This window comes from Oncorhynchus clarkii, chromosome 22 (genome assembly GCF_045791955.1).
Source record: "Oncorhynchus clarkii lewisi isolate Uvic-CL-2024 chromosome 22, UVic_Ocla_1.0, whole genome shotgun sequence".
NCBI classification, from domain to species: domain Eukaryota; kingdom Metazoa; phylum Chordata; class Actinopteri; order Salmoniformes; family Salmonidae; genus Oncorhynchus; species Oncorhynchus clarkii.
The window spans coordinates 4,938,630-4,964,601 of NC_092168.1; the positions used below are offsets into that span (position 1 = coordinate 4,938,630).

The window sequence follows — 25,972 nt, forward strand, 5'->3', positions numbered from 1 at the left end:
CATCTAATATTTGTGACTTGAACATTAGAATAGATGTAATGATGTTTTTTCCCTCCTCTGTTTTCCTCAGTGGTTGAAATTACAACAGTGCAGACCCAGCGAGTAGTCAGAGACATCGTCTTTATGGTGGATGGCTCTAGCTACATTGGGGGTGCCAACTTTCCGTACGTGCGGGATTTCATTGCCGGTGTGGTAAACCAGCTGGACGTGCGGCCCGACAGGGTGCGCATCGGTCTCATGCAATTCGCAGAGAACCCAAAGATTGAATTCTATCTGAACACGCACAACACAAAGCAAGATGTGCTGGCTAGCCTGGGTGAGCTCAGGCTAATGGGAGGGTCTGCTTTGAACACGGGAGCGGCAATGGATTACGCACTTACCAACATGTTCCAGGCCTCGACTGGGTCACGTAAGAGGCAAGGTGTCCAACAGGTGCTTCTCCTGATCACTGGAGGCCCATCCCAGGATGAGGTTAAAAGGATAGCAGACAAAGTGGCCGTGGCGGGTGTACTGACCTTCACAGTCAGTGCTGGCCAGGCAGATGAGGACTACTTGAAGACGGTCGCTTTTGTTCCAAACTTGGCTTACCATGAAAGCAGATTTGCTGACCTGCCAAGTGTTGTTGAACAGATCATGACTCCTTTGACTACTGTGGTTGGAGATACAGACATCACAGAAACAGAAATAACCGAGGAACCTGGTGAGCTTTATGTTGTATTTTAGCTTTGTTGCTACATGTTGGGTTAAACAGTGGATATTAAGTATTAAAACATTTTAAATAGAACAAACTGCATAATAATGCTATTGACTGAGAGAACTGAAGGTGGTGTTCCCTTTCCTCTTTTCTTGCAGCAGTCGTTGGAGGCGAGAGGGATGTTGCATTCCTGATTGACGGCTCTGATAATGTCCGAGCAGATTTCCCCTACATCCGGGACTTTATCATCAAAGTCATTGAGCCTCTTGATATTGGACAAGATAGAGTGCGGATTTCAGTTGTCCAGCATAGTGAGAGGCCAGCTCCCAATTTCTACCTGAATACATATAAGGATAAGGCTGAAGTTTTAAGGGCTGTTAATGATCTAAGACTGTCTGGTGGACGGAGTCTGAACACCGGAATGGCTTTGAAATTCATGAAGGACACCATCCTGTCCCCAGTTCATGGTAGTCGGGCGGCTCAAAATGTACCCCAGTTTTTGATTGTTTTGACCGGAGGCAAGTCTAAGGATAGCGTGAAGGAGTCTGCTGGTGCTTTAAAGACCGATGGAGTGGTACCGTTTGGCGTTGGTGTCAAGGATGCAGACCCTAAGCAAATCGAGGCTATTTCTCACAACCCATCCTTTGCTTTCAACGTGAAGGAATTCAGCCAGCTCAGTACGGTCCAACAAAAGCTCAATAGCTATGTGAGCCTTTCCAAGGAAAAGCTGAAGGTCGTCTTGGAGGAAGGTAAGCAAAAGCTTTTCTCATGTTCTATGTTGTGTGACACGCCTGTCATTGTCTTTGCTCTTGATGATGCTCTTTGTGCTGTGCTGTTTGTTTCTTCTAAATGTGCCTTATTGTTGTGTCTCAGCCTCAGTTCATGCTGATGCTGTGAAAAGAGATATTGTATTCCTGCTGGATGGTTCTGATGGCACAAGGAGTGGATTCCCAGCATTGCGAGACTTTGTTCAAAGTGTAGTGGATAAACTCTCTGTGGAGGAAAACAGAGAAAGAGTTTCTCTGGTTCAGTACTCTGACAAACCAGAGGCCCATTTCTATCTGAACTCGCACAAAACAAAGGATGCCGTTATTCACGCCATAAGTAATATGAGGCACAAGGGTGGAAGGAGCCTAAACACTGGGGCAGCTCTCCAGTTTGTGAGACATAACATCTTTACTGCCTCCTCTGGCAGTAGACGACTGGAAGGTGTACCTCAGGTCCTGATCCTTTTGACTAGCAAGAAATCCAGAGATGATGTTACGGGCCCTGCTGTAGCTCTTAAAGATCTGGAAATTGTGTCAATAGGGGTCGGAGTTGGGGACGCCAATTTCCGTGAGTTGGAAATAATTTCCTTCCAACCTGGTTTCACATTCCAGGTCTCTGAGTTGTCTGAGTTGCCCTCAATCCATCCACAGTTTGTTGCTCTTCTTAAAAGACTGTCAAAAGACACAGAAGAAGCTGTGGCTCCTGTGACTCATGGAATTCCTGATTTAGTAGGTAAGAACTACAACTTGGATATGAGTATGCTAAATACAAGAAACATACCGTATTCTTTTTATTTGGAACAATGCTGAAATTGAAGCATGATAAATACATGGATGCCTAAGACTTTGGTCAACATAGTCTCAGTAGAGTATTTCCTACAATGTCGATACATTGTGCATTTTGGTAGAAAAGTTCTAGTATTTAGTTGCATGGTTGAGAAAACCTTTGATTCAGAGCATTTATTGACTTTTTATTCTGTTAAAACAAAATCATTTCCCCCTATTTCACTCTATTCACTCTATTCCTCTCTTACCTCAACCATGTATGGATAAACTATGCTAAACTTCACATATTTTTGTTGAAAAGATGGTTCCATGTTGTTCTGCTTGTGATGATACTATCTCAGAACCGCACTCCCAAAACCTGCCTACAGTGTTCCAGCATCTCATTCACCCTTGCAGATATGCATGCAAATATATACAGACAACTAACCACAACCATAATCTTGGATTAATTTATTCTGTCATTTATATGTTTTCACTGTCTTGTGTACATATTCAGCTTCAAACATTCTTAACAATGTTTGGTTGTTTTTTACATCTTACATTCCTTTTCTATAATATAATTGTTAGTCAATGTATCCCATTTTTATCTATCTTCACCACCTAGTGGATACAGTGAGCAGCAAAAGGGACATAGTGTTTCTCCTTGATGGTTCAGACGACTCCAGAAATGGATTGCCTGCCATTAGAGAGTTTATACGAAGAATGGCAAATGAACTTGACATCGATGGGGACAATGTTCGAGTTGCTGTTGTGCAATACAGTGACGACGCTGCGGAGTACTTTCACCTGAAAGCTCACAAAACAAAAAGGGCTGTCATCTACGCTGTTAGAAGCCTAAGGCATAAAGGAGGAAGACTCCGCAACACCGGGGCAGCTCTTCAGTATGTTAGGGACAATGTTTTCACTGCTTCGTCCGGGAGTCGACATCTGGAAGGGGTTCCTCAGATTTTGTTTTTGTTAATTGGTGGAGAGTCCAGTGATGACGTCACAGCTGCTGCATCTGATCTCAAACGCCTTGGGGTTCTTTCGTTTGCCATTGGGATGAAAAATGTCAGGCAAGAGGAGCTGCAGAGCATTGCCTACTCTTCAAGATTTATTTTCAACCTACCAGTCTTTGGTGAACTTTTGTCCATACAGCCAGAGATCCTTGCCTTTGTCCAGTCAAAAATGGGAATTGAGCCCCCCACTATTGTCGGTAAGAACCACCATGACTCTGAGTCAACAATTAAGTTGACTTTCCCAGATGTCATTCATTTTTCTTCTATCAAATATTGGTCTTGACTGGTTTGATTACTTATGTAACTGCGCCATTCTTTGAAGAAAGTTTATGGATCAGTTTTACATTCCCTCAAATTGTCTGCTTTGAATAGAGGCCAGCATCTTTGAATGGTTACGCTATAAAATCCTACTTTTATGAACAAAACACCAGAGATGGTGCTGGGATGGTTACTGTTCTACTTGCTTCAAATACATTTCTATTGGCATAAAAATGCCAAATCCTCTCTTTCTTGTTCCACATTCCAGAAATGTAATTCTATTCTTGATTGTTTAAAATCAGGAAACTATGCTTTTCTGGTCCTTTCAGCTTAAGCTCTTTTTTGAGCCAATGATACAGTACATCATTGTCTAGTTATTTTAAGCTAGTTTAGATTCTCATCTGACTTATGCATACAATCTTCCCCTTTCTTCATGGAAGGAGTGTTTGATTTCACATCTCAATTTTTTTCCTTAAAACTCGAGCTCTTTATCTACAAACTTTCTTAAATGTTTTGACATTTGAGACCATTTGAACTCACTTTACTTTAACTTACTATTTCTTTGCATGTTGCATAGAGCTATGTAATGATGTGATAGTCATCGTAGTTCAAATATATTATGGAGAATATTTCAGACCATTTTGCAATGTTTTGGTCTACTTTACAACATTCTATTGATATGCTGCCCTTGTGAATGCATTAATGCATATATTTAGTGGTGTTATTATTAAATAGGTCCTTCAATGTTTTCTTAGTTGAATTAGATGCTGCACAGAGAGACATAGTGTTCCTATTGGATGGGTCTGATGATAGTAGGAGTGGATTTCCAGCCATGTGTGGATTTGTTCAAAGATTGGTGGAGAACCTCAATGTTGGAGAGAACAAAGATCGAGTTTCTGTGGTTCAGTACAGCAGAAATCCAGAGGCCCATTTTTTACTGAACACATATCCAGAAAAACAAAGTGTTCTAGGTTCTATTCGAAGCCTACAGCACAAAGGGGGTAGACCCCTCAACACTGGGGCAGCCCTCCAGTACGTAAAGGACAATGTCTTTACTGCCTCCTCGGGAAGCAGAAGTCAAGAAGGCATCCCTCAGATACTGATACTGCTAAGTGGTGGCAAATCTCAAGATGATGTTGGAGGTGCTGCTGCTGCTTTGAAACAGGACAGAATTGTACCATTCAGTATTGGTACGAGGAATTCAGACATTCTAGAGCTCCAAATGATAGCACATATTCCCTCCTATGCCCTTTCTGTCCCTCGGTTTGATGACCTTGAAAGCATTCAACAGCAGCTTTTGTCATTTGTTAAAAGGGTCCCTCGTCAGCCAAGAGTGTATCAACCAAATGTAGTAGGTAAGGAGTAATTTTTCTACCTCTCTTCATTATGCACTTTAATCTGTTACATTTCAGGTTACTACATTCTTGCTGAAAATTCAGCACATTCATGATACTGCTTTATGCATGCCTTTTGAAATATGTTGGTATCATTTGCTAGTCACAAATATACATGATCTTTCTTGATCATTTTACCTGAGAATTTCATTTAATTCATGTGCATTTCTAGATAACACTGAATCCAAACAACTTGATGTTGTATTTTTACTGGATGGCTCTGATGAAACTCTAAATGGATTTGAGGCAATACGTGACTTTGTTCAAAGAGTAGTGGAGAAACTCACGGTGCAGGAGACTAGAGATCGAGTCTCTGTGGTGCAGTATAGCAAAGAACCAGAGGCCCACTTCTATCTGAACACTTACACAACAAAGCAAGACATTGTTGACGCTGTAAGACAACTGAGGCACAAAGGAGGGATCACCCTCAACACTGGGGCAGCTCTCCAGTATGTCAGGGATAACATCTTTACTGCCTCCTCTGGAAGTAGACGCCAAGAGGGCATCCCTCAGATTCTGGTTTTACTGAGTGGGGGAAGGTCCAATGATGATGTCAGAAATGCAGTGAAAAACTTGAAAGCAATTGATGTGATGGCAATAGTGGTGGGAATGAGGAATGCTGATACGCTTGAGCTTCAAACTATTTCAGATGAACCCCGCTATGCTTTCTATTCTCCAAATTACAATGATCTTCCAAACATTCAACAGCAAGTGTTCTCTGCTGTTCAGAAAGTTGCAATGACTACTCCTAACTTGCCAACAACACTAATAGGTAAGAATGCAATCAACGCAACAGTTATGCTGTAGTTGGTCATTTGAGTTAGCACTTAATTGTTGTATTTCATTTCACAAAACACAGAGGTGTTTGTTGAATTCTTTAGATGTATATTTTCTAAGTTATTCTTTACCATTAACCCATTTTATGAATGGTTATAGATGCAACAACGGACGACAGGAGGGACATTGTATTTTTACTTGATGGTTCTGATGATTCCCGAAGAATATTCCCAGATATTCAAGACTTTATGCAGAGAGTAGTGGAGAAACTCAATGTAGATGGGAACAAAGATCATGTGTCTGTGGTTCAGTACAGTGACACAGCAGAGGTTAATTTCAACTTGGGTATGCATTCAACAAAAGATTATGTTCTTGATGCTGTTAGAGGTCTGAGGCACAAAGGAGGAAGCCCTCTAAATACTGGAGCAGCTCTCCAGTATGTGAGGGATAATGTCTTTACTGCCTCCAGTGGAAGTAGAAGCCTGCAAGGTGTTCCACAGATACTAATACTGCTGAGTGGTGGAAGATCTACAGATGATATCAGAACTCCTGTCACAAAGCTCAAAGAAATGGGAGTCATTTCGATCGGTATTGGCACAGGAGATGCAGACACACTTGAATTGCAAACAATATCTCATGAACCCAATTATGCTCTTTCCATTACTGATTTTGAAGACCCCACAATTCAGAAAGAATTGCTGTCATTGTTAACAGAAGCATCCCATCAACCAGAGCCAGGTGCTCCTACCATGCATTTTGGTGAGCTGTGGCCATTTGTATTTTGCTGTAGTGTCACGTGTTTTCTGCATTTTGGTAAATTATCTTATCTATGTTATTGCATGTCTTTTGAAGAAACCATATACTTGCGTCCAAGATATTTCATCTTTAGAGAATAAGATTATTGAAATTTCAGTTGGACAATGGTTTTATGCTAGCAACGACCTTTTGATATCACTGCAGTTGCTTTCTGTGCCCTCTCTGAAAAAAAAGTGCCTTTCCTTTCCCTTTGCAACTTTTCTTTACCTTCATTTCAGAATCTGACAAAAAGGATGTTGTATTTCTCATTGATGGATCTGACAACTCTAAAACTGGTTTTGAGGGGATTCGTCGCTTTGCAGAGAAAGTAGTGGAGATTCTTAATGTGGAGGAAAATGGCGACCGGGTGGCCCTTGTTCAGTACAGTGGGAACGCCACACCCAATTTCTATCTGAATTCATACTCTTCTAAAAATGATGTGCTTAATTCAATAAGATCCATGAGGCACACAGTTGGAAGACCTCTCAACACTGGCACAGCCCTGAAATTTGTGAGAGACACCGTATTTACAGCTTCAGCTGGAGGCAGACGTGCTGAGGGTGTGCCTCAATATCTATTTGTCTTCAGTGGTGGAAGATCTAGTGATGATATAATGGGACCAGCACAGTCATTGAGAGGGGATGGAGTAAGAACATTTAGCATTGGAACAAGGAATGCTGATACGTTGGAGTTACAAATGATATCTTTTAAACCAGGAGACTCTTTTTCTGTTTCCAATTTTAACAACCTTGACAGCATACACTCTTCAGTGACAGCTGTAATAAATGGTGTTCAGGAAACACCTGAAATGTCAACTGTCATTGGTAAGATTATTAAGATAAAAGTTTATATCACTTAATGCCTTTTAAAATCACAAATTCACAGTCATTCACTGAGAATCTATTCCAAATCTTACTATTAGAGGGCAGCGTTGTCATACAATTGAATACAAAATTGTGCAATTATTATTTTTGCTCATTTCAGACAATTCCACTTTGTTGACATCAGATATCCAGAGGGTGGATGGGGTTGATGTTGTATTTCTACTTGATGGATCTGATGAGATGCAAAAAGGTGTCCAATCAATCTGTGATTTCCTTGGCCAATTTGTTGAACATCTTGACATCGGGCCAGACAAAGCACAAGTTGCTATGATCCAGTACAGTAACAAACCTACCACTCATTTCCTATTGAACACGTACTCATCGAAGATTGATATCATGGCAGAAGTACGCAATATCAATCTTGAAGGAGGAAGGTCCCGCAACACTGGGGAAGCTCTTGATTATGTTAAAAACAATGTCTTTAATACCTCCTCAGGAAGTAGACGCCAAGAGGGCATCCCTCAGATACTGATACTGATAAGTGGGGGAAAATCACAAGATGATGTTCTGGTTCCATCTGAGAGTCTGAAGGCAGAAGGAATAGTGCTTTTGACTGTTGCGGTCAAATATGCAAATGGAGCGGAGATGCAGAGCATTGCATACAGTCCTAATCATGCATATTTGCTAAGAGAGTTTTCTGACCTTTCTCTTGTTAGACAACAGTTGCTCTCAGCAGTTGTCTCTCATAAAGACACAGTAAGACCGGGCTTAGGTGAGTGAAAAAGAGTACAATAATAAACAATTTAATTGAAAATATGTATAAAAGAGAAGTTATATTTTTCAATCATTTTCAAAATATGTAGCTTATACTGTAGCTTGAAATGTGTATAATGTACCATGCACAATTAGCTGATTTAGTTCAATTTTCATCCTAGTTCAAGGCACCAGTGTGAAAAGAGACATTGTTTTCCTCCTTGATGGATCTGATGATGTAAGGAGTAGATTTACAGATATACGAGAGTTTGTTGCGAAAGTGGTGGAAAAGTTTGATGTAGACAAGGGAAAAGATCAAGTTGCTGTTCTGCAGTACAGCAACAGTGCAGCAGTGAACTTTAACCTGAATGCGTACAAGACAAGAGATGATGTGCTTTCAGCAGTCAGAAATCTGAGGCCAAAGGGTGGGAGGCCACTATATACTGGCACGGCCCTCCAGTTTGTGAAGGACAATGTCTTTACTAATAATGCTGCAAGTCGACGTCATGAGGGTGCTGAACAGATCCTAGTGCTTCTGACTGGTGGCAGATCTAGAGATTCGCCTCGAGGTCCTTCCAGGGCCCTCAAGACTTTGGGGGTTGTAACATTTGCTATTGGATCAAGGATGACCGATTTGGAAGAAATGCAATCAATATCATCTCTTCCAAATTATTCTTATTCAGTCCATGATTTTGCAAACCTTCAAAACATCCAGCAAAGTTTGGAGACAAATCTTGCTCAAGTAAGACCACAGGAGGTAACTAGAGTTGGTAAGAAAATATTAAACTTTTATACTGGAAATGTTGATTTCCGACTAGAATTATTAATAAAGAACCAGATAGTTTATTGACATAACAGGTCATATGTTTTTACATATATTAATTTTTTTATTGTGTATTGGACAGTGGAAAGTGATGGAAGTAGGAGAGATATCGTGTTTCTTCTGGATGGATCAGATAACACCAGAACAGGATTCCCAGCTATTCAGGAGTTCCTCCACAAAATCATTGAAAATCTCAATGTGGAACAAAAGAATGACAGAGTGGCTGTGGTTCAGTTTAGTGACGGTGCAGTGGCAAACTTTTATTTGAATTCATTTCTGAGAAAGAATGACATGTTGAATTCTGTGAGGGCACTCTCACACAAAGGGGGAAGACCCCTTAATACTGGAGCAGCTCTTAAGTTTGTGAAAGAAAATGTATTCACAAGATCCTCTGGGAGTAGACAATTGGACGGTGTGAAACAAATGCTAATTCTCCTGAGTAGTGGACGGTCAAGAGACAATGTGGATGCACCAGCCTCTGCTCTCAAGGAGCTCGGGGTGTTAGTTTTTGTAATTGGAACAAGGAGCTCTGACAGCAGAGAATTACAGAAGATATCCTATGACCCCAGTTATGCTCTCTCCGTGTCTGAATTTACTGACCTCCCCAACATCCAACAGCAGCTTCTTTCTGCCATGAACACTGCCATTATACAGGAAACAACCATGACACCAACAGTACCAACAATACTTGGTAAGAAAAAGGTCTTGATAATTTCCATTTCCTCTTTTACATTAGCATGGAGTAGTTGACAGCTTTTACATTTTTGGTACATGCCCATAAGTTCTTTCATGTTCTTTTCACTTTATAAATATGTTGCAATTTTCGCAATAGCTCTCCACTCACATATAACCTCTTACTTTGAATAGGTGTTTCAGATTAGGGAAAGGAGTGGCATGCATGTGACAGAAGCAAAAGTGTCCTGTTTTTTCCCTGTGTATACAACATTCAACATTACTCTCTTTTTTTAACCTCATATTCCCTAGTTAAGAGTCGGGCTCTCAAAAGGGATGTTGTGTTCTTACTGGATGGATCTGATGGCACTAGGAGAGTTTTCCCAGCCATGCGTGACTTTGTTCAAAGACTGGTGGAGACACTTAGTGTGGATGAGAACAAAGATCGCGTTGCGGTGGTCCAGTACAGTAGAGATCCAGCCGCCCAATTCTATCTGAACACATACACAACAAAGGGAGAGATTCTCAACACTGTAAGAGGTCTGAGACACAAAGGCGGGAGACCTCTCAACACTGGAGCAGCTCTCCAGTACGTGAGGGACAATGTCTTTACTGCCTCCTCCGGAAGCAGACGCTTGGAAGGCGTTCCACAGCTACTGATTCTGTTGAGTGGTGGAAGGTCCGTTGACAATGTTGACACGCCAGCCTCTGCTCTGAAGGAGCTTGGGGTTTTGGTCTTTGGAATTGGAACAAGGAGCTCTGATAGCAGAGAATTGCAGAGGATATCACATGGTCCCAGTTACGCTCTGTCTGTCTCAGACTTTACTGACCTTCCGAGCATCCAGCAGCAACTTCTGTCCTCGGTGGAGGCAGTGGTTATTGATGTTACTCCAGAATCACCAACAGTTTTAGGTATGTGTTATCACTGTGAATTAAGAGTCAGGATGTGTTAGCAAAATGGCCGCAGAGTCTTAGAAACGGCTATATAATTTGGCCAAAAACACCACATTTGATCAGTTTGATTGACACAATCTATTTATTTTCTCAGTTGATCATGACACCGCCAGAAAGGATGTGGTATTCCTTCTGGATGGTTCTGATGGCACAAGGAATGGATTCCCAGCAATGCGTGATTTTGTTCAGAGAGTAGTAGAGAAACTCAATGTGGGAGGTGACAAAGACCGCGTTTCTGTGGTCCAGTACGGTAGAGATCAAGAAGTTAATTTCTATCTGAACACATACACCACGAAGGGCGACATTCTTGACATCGTCAGAGGTCTGAGGCACAGAGGAGGTAGACCCCTCAACACTGGGTCAGCCCTCCAGTATGTAAGGGACAACGTCTTTACTGCCTCCTCAGGAAGCAGAAGCCAAGAGGGTGTCCCTCAGATGCTGATACTGCTGAGTGGTGGGAGGTCCAATGATAATGTTGATATACCAGTTTCTGCCCTCAAAGAGAGTGGGGTCTTGATCTTTGGCATTGGAAACAGAAATTCTAGCAAAGAGGTTCAAATGATTGCCTCTGACCCCAGTTATTCCCAGTCTGTTTCTGAATTCTCTGATCTCCCCAGCGTCCAGGATAAGTTTTTCTCCTCACTCATTACTGTACACTTTGGCGCCACACCCATTTCCCCAACAGTCATAGGTAAGACCGGATGCATTATCTTGGAAAACTAAAGCAACAAACACATATTTCAGGTTTGATGAAGCAATGTTGACATACGTTTTCTGTTTTGTTTCTGATACTCTTAGTGGACCTAAGCATCGCCAGAAAGGATGTAGTATTCTTGCTGGATGGTTCTGATGGCACTAGGAATGGCTTCACAGAAATGCTTGACTTTGTTCAAAGAGTAGTGGAGAAACTCACTTTAGGGGAGAACAGAGATCGAGTCTCTGTGGTACAGTATAGCAGAGAACCAGAGGTCCACTTCTATCTGAACACTTACACAAGAAAAGAAGAGGTTGTTGACACCGTAAGAGGGCTGAAGCACAAAGGAGGGAGACCCCTCAACACTGGAGCAGCTCTCCAGTATGTCAGGGACTACGTCTTTGCTGCCTCCTCTGGAAGTAGGCGCCTTGAAAGTGTTCCACAGATTCTGATACTGCTAAATGGTGGAAGGTCCTTTGACAATGTAGATAAACCCGCTTCTGCTCTCAAGGAGCTTGGTGTCTTGGTGTTTGGAATTGGAACAAGGAGCTCTGATAGCAGAGAGTTACAGAAAATATCCTATGACCCCAGTTATGCTCTCTCCGTGTCTGAATTCACTGACCTCCCCAACATCCAACAGCAGCTTCTTTCTGCCATGAACACTGCCGTTATACAGGACACAACCATGACACCAACACTAATACCAACAATACTAGGTAAGAAACATATGGTTTTGATCTGTTCCATTTCCTCTTTTACATTAGGATAGAGTAGTTGATAGCTTAGAACACTTGTGTAGATTCCCCTGAGGCCTTTCATGTGGTTTCTTTTCATACATCTGTACCAAAGTTCCCTATGATATAATTCAGGGCAATGCACAAATTGTCACTTTCTTTGAATAGTTGTTTGTGATAAGTGAAAGGGATGACTTTCATGTGACAGAAGCAGCTTTGTCCTGTTTTCCCTTACCTATGCCACATGTAATATGACTCTTTATCTGAACCTTCACATTCCCTAGTTGAGAGTCATGCTCCCAGGAGGGATGTTGTGTTCTTGCTGGATGGATCTGATGGCACTAGGAGTGGATTCCCAGCCATGCGTGACTTTGTTCAAAGAGTGGTGGAGACACTCAGTGTGGATGAGAACAAAGATCGCGTTGCGGTGGTCCAGTACAGTAGAGATCCAGCCGCCCAATTCTATCTGAACACATACACAACAAAGGGAGAGATTCTCAACACTGTAAGAGGTCTGAGACACAAAGGCGGGAGACCTCTCAACACTGGAGCAGCTCTCCAGTACGTGAGGGACAATGTCTTTACTGCCTCCTCCGGAAGCAGACGCTTGGAAGGCGTTCCACAGCTACTGATTCTGTTGAGTGGTGGAAGGTCCGTTGACAATGTTGACACGCCAGCCTCTGCTCTGAAGGAGCTTGGGGTTTTGGTCTTTGGAATTGGAACAAGGAGCTCTGATAGCAGAGAATTGCAGAGGATATCACATGATCCCAGTTACGCTCTGTCTGTCTCAGACTTTACTGACCTTCCGAGCATCCAGCAGCAACTTCTGTCCTCGGTGGAGGCAGTGGTTATTGATGTTACTCCAGAATCACCAACAGTTTTAGGTATGTGTTATCACTGTGAATTAAGAGTCAGGATGTGTTAGCAAAATGGCCGCAGAGTCTTAGAAACGACTGTATAATTTGGCCAAAAACACCACATTTGATCAGTTTGATTGACACAATCTATTTATTTTCTCAGTTGATCATGACACCGCCAGAAAGGATGTGGTATTCCTTCTGGATGGTTCTGATGGCACAAGGAATGGATTCCCAGCAATGCGTGATTTTGTTCAGAGAGTAGTAGAGAAACTCAATGTGGGAGGTGACAAAGACCGCGTTTCTGTGGTCCAGTACGGTAGAGATCAAGATGTTCATTTCTATCTGAACACATACACCACGAAGGGCGACATTCTTGACATCGTCAGAGGTCTGAGGCACAGAGGAGGTAGACCCCTCAACACTGGGTCAGCCCTCCAGTATGTAAGGGACAACGTCTTTACTGCCTCCTCAGGAAGCAGAAGCCAAGAGGGTGTCCCTCAGATGCTGATACTGCTGAGTGGTGGGAGGTCCAATGATAATGTTGATATACCAGTTTCTGCCCTCAAAGAGAGTGGGGTCTTGATCTTTGGCATTGGAAACAGAAATTCTAGCAAAGAGGTTCAAAGGATTGCCTCTGACCCCAGTTATTCCCAGTCTGTTTCTGAATTCTCTGATCTCCCCAGCGTCCAGGATAAGTTTTTCTCCTCACTCATTACTGTACACGTTGGCGCCACACCCATTTCCCCAACAGTCATAGGTAAGACCGGATGCATTATCTTGGAAAACTAAAGCAACAAACACATATTTCAGGTTTGATGAAGCAATGTTGACATACGTTTTCTGTTTTGTTTCTGATACTCTTAGTGGACCTAAGCATCGCCAGAAAGGATGTAGTATTCTTGCTGGATGGTTCTGATGGCACTAGGAATGGCTTCCCAGAAATGCGTGACTTTGTTCAAAGAGTAGTGGAGAAACTCACTGTAGGGGAGAACAGAGATCGAGTCTCTGTGGTACAGTATAGCAGAGAACCAGAGGTCCACTTCTATCTGAACACTTACACAAGAAAAGAAGAGGTTGTTGACACCGTAAGAGGGCTGAAGCACAAAGGAGGGAGACCCCTCAACACTGGAGCAGCTCTCCAGTATGTCAGGGACTACGTCTTTGCTGCCTCCTCTGGAAGTAGGCGCCTTGAAAGTGTTCCACAGATTCTGATACTGCTAAATGGTGGAAGGTCCTTTGACAATGTAGATAAACCCGCTTCTGCTCTCAAGGAGCTTGGTGTCTTGGTGTTTGGAATTGGAACAAGGAGCTCTGATAGCAGAGAGTTACAGAAGATATCCTATGACCCCAGTTATGCTCTCTCCGTGTCTGAATTCACTGACCTCCCCAAAATCCAACAGCAGCTTCTTTCTGCCATGAACACTGCCGTTATACAGGACACAACCATGACACCAACACTAATGCCAACAATAATAGGTAAGAAACATATGGTTTTGATCTGTTCCATTTCCTCTTTTACATTAGGATAGAGTAGTTGATAGCTTAGAACACTTGTGTGGATTCCCCTGAGGCCTTTCATGTGGTTTCTTTTCATACATCTGTACCAATGTTCCCTATGATATAACTCAGGGCAATGCACAAATTGTCACTTTCTTTGAATAGTTGTTTGTGATAAGTGAAAGGGATGACTTTCATGTGACAGAAGCAGCTTTGTCCTGTTTTCCCTTACCTATGCCACATGTAAGATGACTCTTTATCTGAACCTTCACATTCCCTAGTTGAGAGTCATGCTCCCAGGAGGGATGTTGTGTTCTTGCTGGATGGATCTGATGGCACTAGGAGTGGATTCCCAGCCATGCGTGACTTTGTTCAAAGAGTGGTGGAGACACTCAGTGTGGATGAGAACAAAGATCGCGTTGCGGTGGTCCAGTACAGTAGAGATCCAGCCTCCCAATTCTATCTGAACACATACACAACAAAGGGAGAGATTCTCAACAATGTAAGAGGTCTGAGACACAAAGGCGGGAGACCTCTCAACACTGGAGCAGCTCTCCAGTACGTGAGGGACAATGTCTTTACTGCCTCCTCCGGAAGCAGACGCTTGGAAGGCGTTCCACAGCTACTGATTCTGTTGAGTGGTGGAAGGTCCGTTGACAATGTTGACACGCCAGCCTCTGCTCTGAAGGAGCTTGGGGTTTTGGTCTTTGGAATTGGAACAAGGAGCTCTGATAGCAGAGAATTGCAGAGGATATCACATGGTCCCAGTTACGCTCTGTCTGTCTCAGACTTTACTGACCTTCCGAGCATCCAGCAGCAACTTCTGTCCTCGGTGGAGGCAGTGGTTATTGATGTTACTCCAGAATCACCAACAGTTTTAGGTATGTGTTATCACTGTGAATTAAGAGTCAGGATGTGTTAGCAAAATGGCCGCAGAGTCTTAGAAACGACTATATAATTTGGCCAAAAACACCACATTTGATCAGTTTGATTGACACAATCTATTTATTTTCTCAGTTGATCATGACACCGCCAGAAAGGATGTGGTATTCCTTCTGGATGGTTCTGATGGCACAAGGAATGGATTCCCAGCAATGCGTGATTTTGTTCAGAGAGTAGTAGAGAAACTCAATGTGGGAGGTGACAAAGACCGCGTTTCTGTGGTCCAGTACGGTAGAGATCAAGAAGTTAATTTCTATCTGAACACATACACCACGAAGGGCGACATTCTTGACATCGTCAGAGGTCTGAGGCACAGAGGAGGTAGACCCCTCAACACTGGGTCAGCCCTCCAGTATGTAAGGGACAACGTCTTTACTGCCTCCTCAGGAAGCAGAAGCCAAGAGGGTGTCCCTCAGATGCTGATACTGCTGAGTGGTGGGAGGTCCAATGATAATGTTGATATACCAGTTTCTGCCCTCAAAGAGAGTGGGGTCTTGATCTTTGGCATTGGAAACAGAAATTCTAGCAAAGAGGTTCAAATGATTGCCTCTGACCCCAGTTATTCCCAGTCTGTTTCTGAATTCTCTGATCTCCCCAGCGTCCAGGATAAGTTTTTCTCCTCACTCATTACTGTACACGTTGGCGCCACACCCATTTCCCCAACAGTCATAGGTAAGACCGGATGCATTATCTTGGAAAACTAAAGCAACAAACACATATTTCAGGTTTGATGAAGCAATGTTGACATACGTTTTCTGTTTTGTTTCTGATACTCTTAGTGGACCTAAGCATCGCCAGAAAGGATGTAGTATTCTTGCTGGATGGTTCTGATGGCACTAGGAATGGCTTCACAGAAATGCTTGACTTTGTTCAAAGAGTAGTGGAGAAACTCACTTTAGGGGAGAACAGAGATCGAGTCTCTGTGGTACAGTATAGCAGAGAACCAGAGGTCCACTTCTATCTGAACACTTACACAAGAAAAGAAGAGGTTGTTGACACCGTAAGAGGGCTGAAGCACAAAGGAGGGAGACCCCTCAACACTGGAGCAGCTCTCCAGTATGTCAGGGACTACGTCTTTGCTGCCTCCTCTGGAAGTAGGCGCCTTGAAAGTGTTCCACAGATTCTGATACTGCTAAATGGTGGAAGGTCCTTTGACAATGTAGATAAACCCGCTTCTGCTCTCAAGGAGCTTGGTGTCTTGGTGTTTGGAATTGGAACAAGGAGCTCTGATAGCAGAGAGTTACAGAAGATATCCTATGACCCCAGTTATGCTCTCTCCGTGTCTGAATTCACTGACCTCCCCAAAATCCAACAGCAGCTTCTTTCTGCCATGAACACTGCCGTTATACAGGACACAACCATGACACCAACACTAATGCCAACAATAATAGGTAAGAAACATATGGTTTTGATCTGTTCCATTTCCTCTTTTACATTAGGATAGAGTAGTTGATAGCTTAGAACACTTGTGTAGATTCCCCTGAGGCCTTTCATGTGGTTTCTTTTCATACATCTGTACCAATGTTCCCTATGATATAACTCAGGGCAATGCACAAATTGTCACTTTCTTTGAATAGTTGTTTGTGATAAGTGAAAGGGATGACTTTCATGTGACAGAAGCAGCTTTGTCCTGTTTTCCCTTACCTATGCCACATGTAATATGACTCTTTATCTGAACCTTCACATTCCCTAGTTGAGAGTCAGGCTCCCAGGAGGGATGTTGTGTTCTTGCTGGATGGATCTGATGGCACTAGGAGTGGATTCCCAGCCATGCGTGACTTTGTTCAAAGAGTGGTGGAGACACTCAGTGTGGATGAGAACAAAGATCGCGTTGCGGTGGTCCAGTACAGTAGAGATCCAGCCACCCAATTCTATCTGAACACATACACAACAAAGGGAGAGATTCTCAACACTGTAAGAGGTCTGAGACACAAAGGCGGGAGACCTCTCAACACTGGAGCAGCTCTCCAGTACGTGAGGGACAATGTCTTTACTGCCTCCTCCGGAAGCAGACGCTTGGAAGGCGTTCCACAGCTACTGATTCTGTTGAGTGGTGGAAGGTCCGTTGACAATGTTGACACGCCAGCCTCTGCTCTGAAGGAGCTTGGGGTTTTGGTCTTTGGAATTGGAACAAGGAGCTCTGATAGCAGAGAATTGCAGAGGATATCACATGATCCCAGTTACGCTCTGTCTGTCTCAGACTTTACTGACCTTCCGAGCATCCAGCAGCAACTTCTGTCCTCGGTGGAGGCAGTGGTTATTGATGTTACTCCAGAATCACCAACAGTTTTAGGTATGTGTTATCACTGTGAATTAAGAGTCAGGATGTGTTAGCAAAATGGCCGCTGAGTCTTAGAAACAACTATATAATTTGGCCAAAAACACCACATTTGATCAGTTTGATTGACACAATCTATTTATTTTCTCAGTTGATCATGACACCGCCAGAAAGGATGTGGTATTCCTTCTGGATGGTTCTGATGGCACAAGGAATGGATTCCCAGAAATGCGTGATTTTGTTCAGAGAGTAGTAGAGAAACTCAATGTGGGAGGTGACAAAGACCGCGTTTCTGTGGTCCAGTACGGTAGAGATCAAGAAGTTAATTTCTATCTGAACACATACACCACGAAGGGCGACATTCTTGACATCGTCAGAGGTCTGAGGCACAGAGGAGGTAGACCCCTCAACACTGGGTCAGCCCTCCAGTATGTAAGGGACAACGTCTTTACTGCCTCCTCAGGAAGCAGAAGCCAAGAGGGTGTCCCTCAGATGCTGATACTGCTGAGTGGTGGGAGGTCCAATGATAATGTTGATATACCAGTTTCTGCCCTCAAAGAGAGTGGGGTCTTGATCTTTGGCATTGGAAACAGAAATTCTAGCAAAGAGGTTCAAAGGATTGCCTCTGACCCCAGTTATTCCCAGTCTGTTTCTGAATTCTCTGATCTCCCCAGCGTCCAGGATAAGTTTTTCTCCTCACTCATTACTGTACACGTTGGCGCCACACCCATTTCCCCAACAGTCATAGGTAAGACCGGATGCATTATCTTGGAAAACTAAAGCAACAAACACATATTTCAGGTTTGATGAAGCAATGTTGACATACGTTTTCTGTTTTGTTTCTGATACTCTTAGTGGACCTAAGCATCGCCAGAAAGGATGTAGTATTCTTGCTGGATGGTTCTGATGGCACTAGGAATGGCTTCCCAGAAATGCGTGACTTTGTTCAAAGAGTAGTGGAGAAACTCACTGTAGGGGAGAACAGAGATCGAGTCTCTGTGGTACAGTATAGCAGAGAACCAGAGGTCCACTTCTATCTGAACACTTACACAAGAAAAGAAGAGGTTGTTGACACCGTAAGAGGGCTGAAGCACAAAGGAGGGAGACCCCTCAACACTGGAGCAGCTCTCCAGTATGTCAGGGACTACGTCTTTGCTGCCTCCTCTGGAAGTAGGCGCCTTGAAAGTGTTCCACAGATTCTGATACTGCTAAATGGTGGAAGGTCCTTTGACAATGTAGATAAACCCGCTTCTGCTCTCAAGGAGCTTGGTGTCTTGGTGTTTGGAATTGGAACAAGGAGCTCTGATAGCAGAGAGTTACAGAAAATATCCTATGACCCCAGTTATGCTCTCTCCGTGTCTGAATTCACTGACCTCCCCAACATCCAACAGCAGCTTCTTTCTGCCATGAACACTGCCGTTATACAGGACACAACCATGACACCAACACTAATACCAACAATACTAGGTAAGAAACATATGGTTTTGATCTGTTCCATTTCCTCTTTTACATTAGGATAGAGTAGTTGATAGCTTAGAACACTTGTGTAGATTCCCCTGAGGCCTTTCATGTGGTTTCTTTTCATACATCTGTACCAAAGTTCCCTATGATATAATTCAGGGCAATGCACAAATTGTCACTTTCTTTGAATAGTTGTTTGTGATAAGTGAAAGGGATGACTTTCATGTGACAGAAGCAGCTTTGTCCTGTTTTCCCTTACCTATGCCACATGTAAGATGACTCTTTATCTGAACCTTCACATTCCCTAGTTGAGAGTCATGCTCCCAGGAGGGATGTTGTGTTCTTGCTGGATGGATCTGATGGCACTAGGAGTGGATTCCCAGCCATGCGTGACTTTGTTCAAAGAGTGGTGGAGACACTCAGTGTGGATGAGAACAAAGATCGCGTTGCGGTGGTCCAGTACAGTAGAGATCCAGCCTCCCAATTCTATCTGAACACATACACAACAAAGGGAGAGATTCTCAACAATGTAAGAGGTCTGAGACACAAAGGCGGGAGACCTCTCAACACTGGAGCAGCTCTCCAGTACGTGAGGGACAATGTCTTTACTGCCTCCTCCGGAAGCAGACGCTTGGAAGGCGTTCCACAGCTACTGATTCTGTTGAGTGGTGGAAGGTCCGTTGACAATGTTGACACGCCAGCCTCTGCTCTGAAGGAGCTTGGGGTTTTGGTCTTTGGAATTGGAACAAGGAGCTCTGATAGCAGAGAATTGCAGAGGATATCACATGGTCCCAGTTACGCTCTGTCTGTCTCAGACTTTACTGACCTTCCGAGCATCCAGCAGCAACTTCTGTCCTCGGTGGAGGCAGTGGTTATTGATGTTACTCCAGAATCACCAACAGTTTTAGGTATGTGTTATCACTGTGAATTAAGAGTCAGGATGTGTTAGCAAAATGGCCGCAGAGTCTTAGAAACGACTATATAATTTGGCCAAAAACACCACATTTGATCAGTTTGATTGACACAATCTATTTATTTTCTCAGTTGATCATGACACCGCCAGAAAGGATGTGGTATTCCTTCTGGATGGTTCTGATGGCACAAGGAATGGATTCCCAGCAATGCGTGATTTTGTTCAGAGAGTAGTAGAGAAACTCAATGTGGGAGGTGACAAAGACCGCGTTTCTGTGGTCCAGTACGGTAGAGATCAAGAAGTTAATTTCTATCTGAACACATACACCACGAAGGGCGACATTCTTGACATCGTCAGAGGTCTGAGGCACAGAGGAGGTAGACCCCTCAACACTGGGTCAGCCCTCCAGTATGTAAGGGACAACGTTTTTACTGCCTCCTCAGGAAGCAGAAGCCAAGAGGGTGTCCCTCAGATGCTGATACTGCTGAGTGGTGGGAGGTCCAATGATAATGTTGATATACCAGTTTCTGCCCTCAAAGAGAGTGGGGTCTTGATCTTTGGCATTGGAAACAGAAATTCTAGCAAAGAGGTTCAAAGGATTGCCTCTGACCCCAGTTATTCCCAGTCTGTTTCTGAATTCTCTGATCTCCCCAGCGTCCAGGATAAGTTTTTCTCCTCACTCATTACTGTACACGTTGGCGCCACACCCATTTCCCCAACAGTCATAGGTAAGACCGGATGCATTATCTTGGAAAGCTAAAGCAACAAACACATATTTCAGGTTTGATGAAGCAATGTTGACATACGTTTTCTGTTTTGTTTCTGATACTCTTAGTGGACCTAAGCATCGCCAGAAAGGATGTAGTATTCTTGCTGGATGGTTCTGATGGCACTAGGAATGGCTTCACAGAAATGCTTGACTTTGTTCAAAGAGTAGTGGAGAAACTCACTTTAGGGGAGAACAGAGATCGAGTCTCTGTGGTACAGTATAGCAGAGAACCAGAGGTCCACTTCTATCTGAACACTTACACAAGAAAAGAAGAGGTTGTTGACACCGTAAGAGGGCTGAAGCACAAAGGAGGGAGACCCCTCAACACTGGAGCAGCTCTCCAGTATGTCAGGGACTACGTCTTTGCTGCCTCCTCTGGAAGTAGGCGCCTTGAAAGTGTTCCACAGATTCTGATACTGCTAAATGGTGGAAGGTCCTTTGACAATGTAGATAAACCCGCTTCTGCTCTCAAGGAGCTTGGTGTCTTGGTGTTTGGAATTGGAACAAGGAGCTCTGATAGCAGAGAGTTACAGAAGATATCCTATGACCCCAGTTATGCTCTATCCGTGTCTGAATTCACTGACCTCCCCAAAATCCAACAGCAGCTTCTTTCTGCCATGAACACTGTCGTTATACAGGACACAACCATGACACCAACACTAATGCCAACAATAATAGGTAAGAAACATATGGTTTTGATCTGTTCCATTTCCTCTTTTACATTAGGATAGAGTAGTTGATAGCTTAGAACACTTGTGTAGATTCCCCTGAGGCCTTTCATGTGGTTTCTTTTCATACATCTGTACCAATGTTCCCTATGATATAACTCAGGGCAATGCACAAATTGTCACTTTCTTTGAATAGTTGTTTGTGATAAGTGAAAGGGATGACTTTCATGTGACAGAAGCAGCTTTGTCCTGCTTTCCCTTACCTATGCCACATGTAATATGACTCTTTATCTGAACCTTCACATTCCCTAGTTGAGAGTCAGGCTCCCAGGAGGGATGTTGTGTTCTTGCTGGATGGATCTGATGGCACTAGGAGTGGATTCCCAGCCATGCGTGACTTTGTTCAAAGAGTGGTGGAGACACTCAGTGTGGATGAGAACAAAGATCGTGTTGCGGTGGTCCAGTACAGTAGAGATCCAGCCGCCCAATTCTATCTGAACACATACACAACAAAGGGAGAGATTCTCAACACTGTAAGAGGTCTGAGACACAAAGGCGGGAGACCTCTCAACACTGGAGCAGCTCTCCAGTACGTGAGGGACAATGTCTTTACTGCCTCCTCCGGAAGCAGACGCTTGGAAGGCGTTCCACAGCTACTGATTCTGTTGAGTGGTGGAAGGTCCGTTGACAATGTTGACACGCCAGCCTCTGCTCTGAAGGAGCTTGGGGTTTTGGTCTTTGGAATTGGAACAAGGAGCTCTGATAGCAGAGAATTGCAGAGGATATCACATGGTCCCAGTTACGCTCTGTCTGTCTCAGACTTTACTGACCTTCCGAGCATCCAGCAGCAACTTCTGTCCTCGGTGGAGGCAGTGGTTATTGATGTCACTCCAGAATCACCAACAGTTTTAGGTATGTGTTATCACTGTGAATTAAGAGTCAGGATGTGTTAGCAAAATGGCCGCAGAGTCTTAGAAACGACTATATAATTTGGCCAAAAACACCACATTTGATCAGTTTGATTGACACAATCTATTTATTTTCTCAGTTGATCATGACACCGCCAGAAAGGATGTGGTATTCCTTCTGGATGGTTCTGATGGCACAAGGAATGGATTCCCAGCAATGCGTGATTTTGTTCAGAGAGTAGTAGAGAAACTCAATGTGGGAGGTGACAAAGACCGCGTTTCTGTGGTCCAGTACGGTAGAGATCAAGAAGTTAATTTCTATCTGAACACATACACCACGAAGGGCGACATTCTTGACATCGTCAGAGGTCTGAGGCACAGAGGAGGTAGACCCCTCAACACTGGGTCAGCCCTCCAGTATGTAAGGGACAACGTTTTTACTGCCTCCTCAGGAAGCAGAAGCCAAGAGGGTGTCCCTCAGATGCTGATACTGCTGAGTGGTGGGAGGTCCAATGATAATGTTGATATACCAGTTTCTGCCCTCAAAGAGAGTGGGGTCTTGATCTTTGGCATTGGAAACAGAAATTCTAGCAAAGAGGTTCAAAGGATTGCCTCTGACCCCAGTTATTCCCAGTCTGTTTCTGAATTCTCTGATCTCCCCAGCGTCCAGGATAAGTTTTTCTCCTCACTCATTACTGTACACGTTGGCGCCACACCCATTTCCCCAACAGTCATAGGTAAGACCGGATGCATTATCTTGGAAAGCTAAAGCAACAAACACATATTTCAGGTTTGATGAAGCAATGTTGACATACGTTTTCTGTTTTGTTTCTGATACTCTTAGTGGACCTAAGCATCGCCAGAAAGGATGTAGTATTCTTGCTGGATGGTTCTGATGGCACTAGGAATGGCTTCACAGAAATGCTTGACTTTGTTCAAAGAGTAGTGGAGAAACTCACTTTAGGGGAGAACAGAGATCGAGTCTCTGTGGTACAGTATAGCAGAGAACCAGAGGTCCACTTCTATCTGAACACTTACACAAGAAAAGAAGAGGTTGTTGACACCGTAAGAGGGCTGAAGCACAAAGGAGGGAGACCCCTCAACACTGGAGCAGCTCTCCAGTATGTCAGGGACTACGTCTTTGCTGCCTCCTCTGGAAGTAGGCGCCTTGAAAGTGTTCCACAGATTCTGATACTGCTAAATGGTGGAAGGTCCTTTGACAATGTAGATAAACCCGCTTCTGCTCTCAAGGAGCTTGGTGTCTTGGTGTTTGGAATTGGAACAAGGAGCTCTGATAGCAGAGAGTTACAGAAGATATCCTATGACCCCAGTTATGCTCTATCCGTGTCTGAATTCACTGACCTCCCCAAAATCCAACAGCAGCTTCTTTCTGCCATGAACACTGTCGTTATACAGGACACAACCATGACACCAACACTAATGCCAACAATAATAGGTAAGAAACATATGGTTTTGATCTGTTCCATTTCCTCTTTTACATTAGGATAGAGTAGTTGATAGCTTAGAACACTTGTGTAGATTCCCCTGAGGCCTTTCATGTGGTTTCTTTTCATACATCTGTACCAATGTTCCCTATGATATAACTCAGGGCAATGCACAAATTGTCACTTTCTTTGAATAGTTGTTTGTGATAAGTGAAAGGGATGACTTTCATGCGACAGAAGCAGCTTTGTCCTGCTTTCCCTTACCTATGCCACATGTAATATGACTCTTTATCTGAACCTTCACATTCCCTAGTTGAGAGTCAGGCTCCCAGGAGGGATGTTGTGTTCTTGCTGGATGGATCTGATGGCACTAGGAGTGGATTCCCAGCCATGCGTGACTTTGTTCAAAGAGTGGTGGAGACACTCAGTGTGGATGAGAACAAAGATCGTGTTGCGGTGGTCCAGTACAGTAGAGATCCAGCCGCCCAATTCTATCTGAACACATACACAACAAAGGGAGAGATTCTCAACACTGTAAGAGGTCTGAGACACAAAGGCGGGAGACCTCTCAACACTGGAGCAGCTCTCCAGTACGTGAGGGACAATGTCTTTACTGCCTCCTCCGGAAGCAGACGCTTGGAAGGCGTTCCACAGCTACTGATTCTGTTGAGTGGTGGAAGGTCCGTTGACAATGTTGACACGCCAGCCTCTGCTCTGAAGGAGCTTGGGGTTTTGGTCTTTGGAATTGGAACAAGGAGCTCTGATAGCAGAGAATTGCAGAGGATATCACATGGTCCCAGTTACGCTCTGTCTGTCTCAGACTTTACTGACCTTCCGAGCATCCAGCAGCAACTTCTGTCCTCGGTGGAGGCAGTGGTTATTGATGTCACTCCAGAATCACCAACAGTTTTAGGTATGTGTTATCACTGTGAATTAAGAGTCAGGATGTGTTAGCAAAATGGCCGCAGAGTCTTAGAAACGACTATATAATTTGGCCAAAAACACCACATTTGATCAGTTTGATTGACACAATCTATTTATTTTCTCAGTTGATCATGACACCGCCAGAAAGGATGTGGTATTCCTTCTGGATGGTTCTGATGGCACAAGGAATGGATTCCCAGCAATGCGTGATTTTGTTCAGAGAGTAGTAGAGAAACTCAATGTGGGAGGTGACAAAGACCGCGTTTCTGTGGTCCAGTACGGTAGAGATCAAGAAGTTAATTTCTATCTGAACACATACACCACGAAGGGCGACATTCTTGACATCGTCAGAGGTCTGAGGCACAGAGGAGGTAGACCCCTCAACACTGGGTCAGCCCTCCAGTATGTAAGGGACAACGTCTTTAGTGCCTCCTCAGGAAGCAGAAGCCAAGAGGGTGTCCCTCAGATGCTGATACTGCTGAGTGGTGGGAGGTCCAATGATAATGTTGATATACCAGTTTCTGCCCTCAAAGAGAGTGGGGTCTTGATCTTTGGCATTGGAAACAGAAATTCTAGCAAAGAGGTTCAAAGGATTGCCTCTGACCCCAGTTATTCCCAGTCTGTTTCTGAATTCTCTGATCTCCCCAGCGTCCAGGATAAGTTTTTCTCCTCACTCATTACTGTACACGTTGGCGCCACACCCATTTCCCCAACAGTCATAGGTAAGACCGGATGCATTATCTTGGAAAGCTAAAGCAACAAACACATATTTCAGGTTTGATGAAGCAATGTTGACATACGTTTTCTGTTTTGTTTCTGATACTCTTAGTGGACCTAAGCATCGCCAGAAAGGATGTAGTATTCTTGCTGGATGGTTCTGATGGCACTAGGAATGGCTTCCCAGAAATGCGTGACTTTGTTCAAAGAGTAGTGGAGAAACTCACTGTAGGGGAGAACAGAGATCGAGTCTCTGTGGTACAGTATAGCAGAGAACCAGAGGTCCACTTCTATCTGAACACTTACACAAGAAAAGAAGAGGTTGTTGACACCGTAAGAGGGCTGAAGCACAAAGGAGGGAGACCCCTCAACACTGGAGCAGCTCTCCAGTATGTCAGGGACTACGTCTTTGCTGCCTCCTCTGGAAGTAGGCGCCTTGAAAGTGTTCCACAGATTCTGATACTGCTAAATGGTGGAAGGTCCTTTGACAATGTAGATAAACCCGCTTCTGCTCTCAAGGAGCTTGGTGTCTTGGTGTTTGGAATTGGAACAAGGAGCTCTGATAGCAGAGAGTTACAGAAGATATCCTATGACCCCAGTTATGCTCTATCCGTGTCTGAATTCACTGACCTCCCCAAAATCCAACAGCAGCTTCTTTCTGCCATGA

The 25,972-nt window shown here is 43.8% G+C and overlaps 2 protein-coding genes across 11 annotated transcripts in view; both read left to right on the forward strand.

The window, feature by feature from the left end:
• The window catches only part of LOC139380209 (collagen alpha-3(VI) chain-like), a 100,877-nt gene that overhangs the window by 35,932 nt on the left and 38,973 nt on the right, over positions 1-25,972 (forward strand). For all 10 annotated transcript variants that reach the window (XM_071122698.1, XM_071122697.1, XM_071122699.1 and 7 more), the window contains 2 exons: positions 71-700; positions 853-1,443. In XM_071122698.1, the coding sequence (XP_070978799.1) occupies positions 71-700; positions 853-1,443 (1,221 nt within the window). The remainder of the gene's footprint in view (positions 1-70; positions 701-852; positions 1,444-25,972) is intronic.
• Positions 2,950-25,972, forward strand: LOC139380933 (uncharacterized). Its single transcript, XM_071124101.1, has 27 exons — positions 2,950-3,442; positions 5,070-5,669; positions 5,834-6,019; positions 6,709-6,850; positions 9,313-9,560; positions 9,854-10,453; positions 10,590-11,186; positions 11,294-11,905; positions 12,208-12,807; positions 12,944-13,540; positions 13,648-14,259; positions 14,562-15,161; positions 15,298-15,894; positions 16,002-16,613; positions 16,916-17,515; positions 17,652-18,248; positions 18,356-18,967; positions 19,270-19,869; positions 20,006-20,602; positions 20,710-21,321; positions 21,624-22,223; positions 22,360-22,956; positions 23,064-23,675; positions 23,978-24,577; positions 24,714-25,310; positions 25,418-25,877; positions 25,954-25,972. Exons 1-27 carry the CDS (start codon positions 2,950-2,952, stop codon positions 25,970-25,972), a joined length of 14,199 nt encoding a protein of 4,732 aa, XP_070980202.1.

Excerpts from the sequence above, each read along its gene's own strand:
- LOC139380933 (XM_071124101.1), top strand. The coding sequence starts at position 2,950 with ATGGCAAATGAACTTGACATCGATGGGGACAATGTTCGAGTTGCTGTT. Across the intron at positions 15,895-16,001 it reads CATTTCCCCAACAGTCATAG|TGGACCTAAGCATCGCCAGA; the intron begins GTAAGACCGGAT and ends TGATACTCTTAG. Across the intron at positions 25,311-25,417 it reads CATTTCCCCAACAGTCATAG|TGGACCTAAGCATCGCCAGA; the intron begins GTAAGACCGGAT and ends TGATACTCTTAG.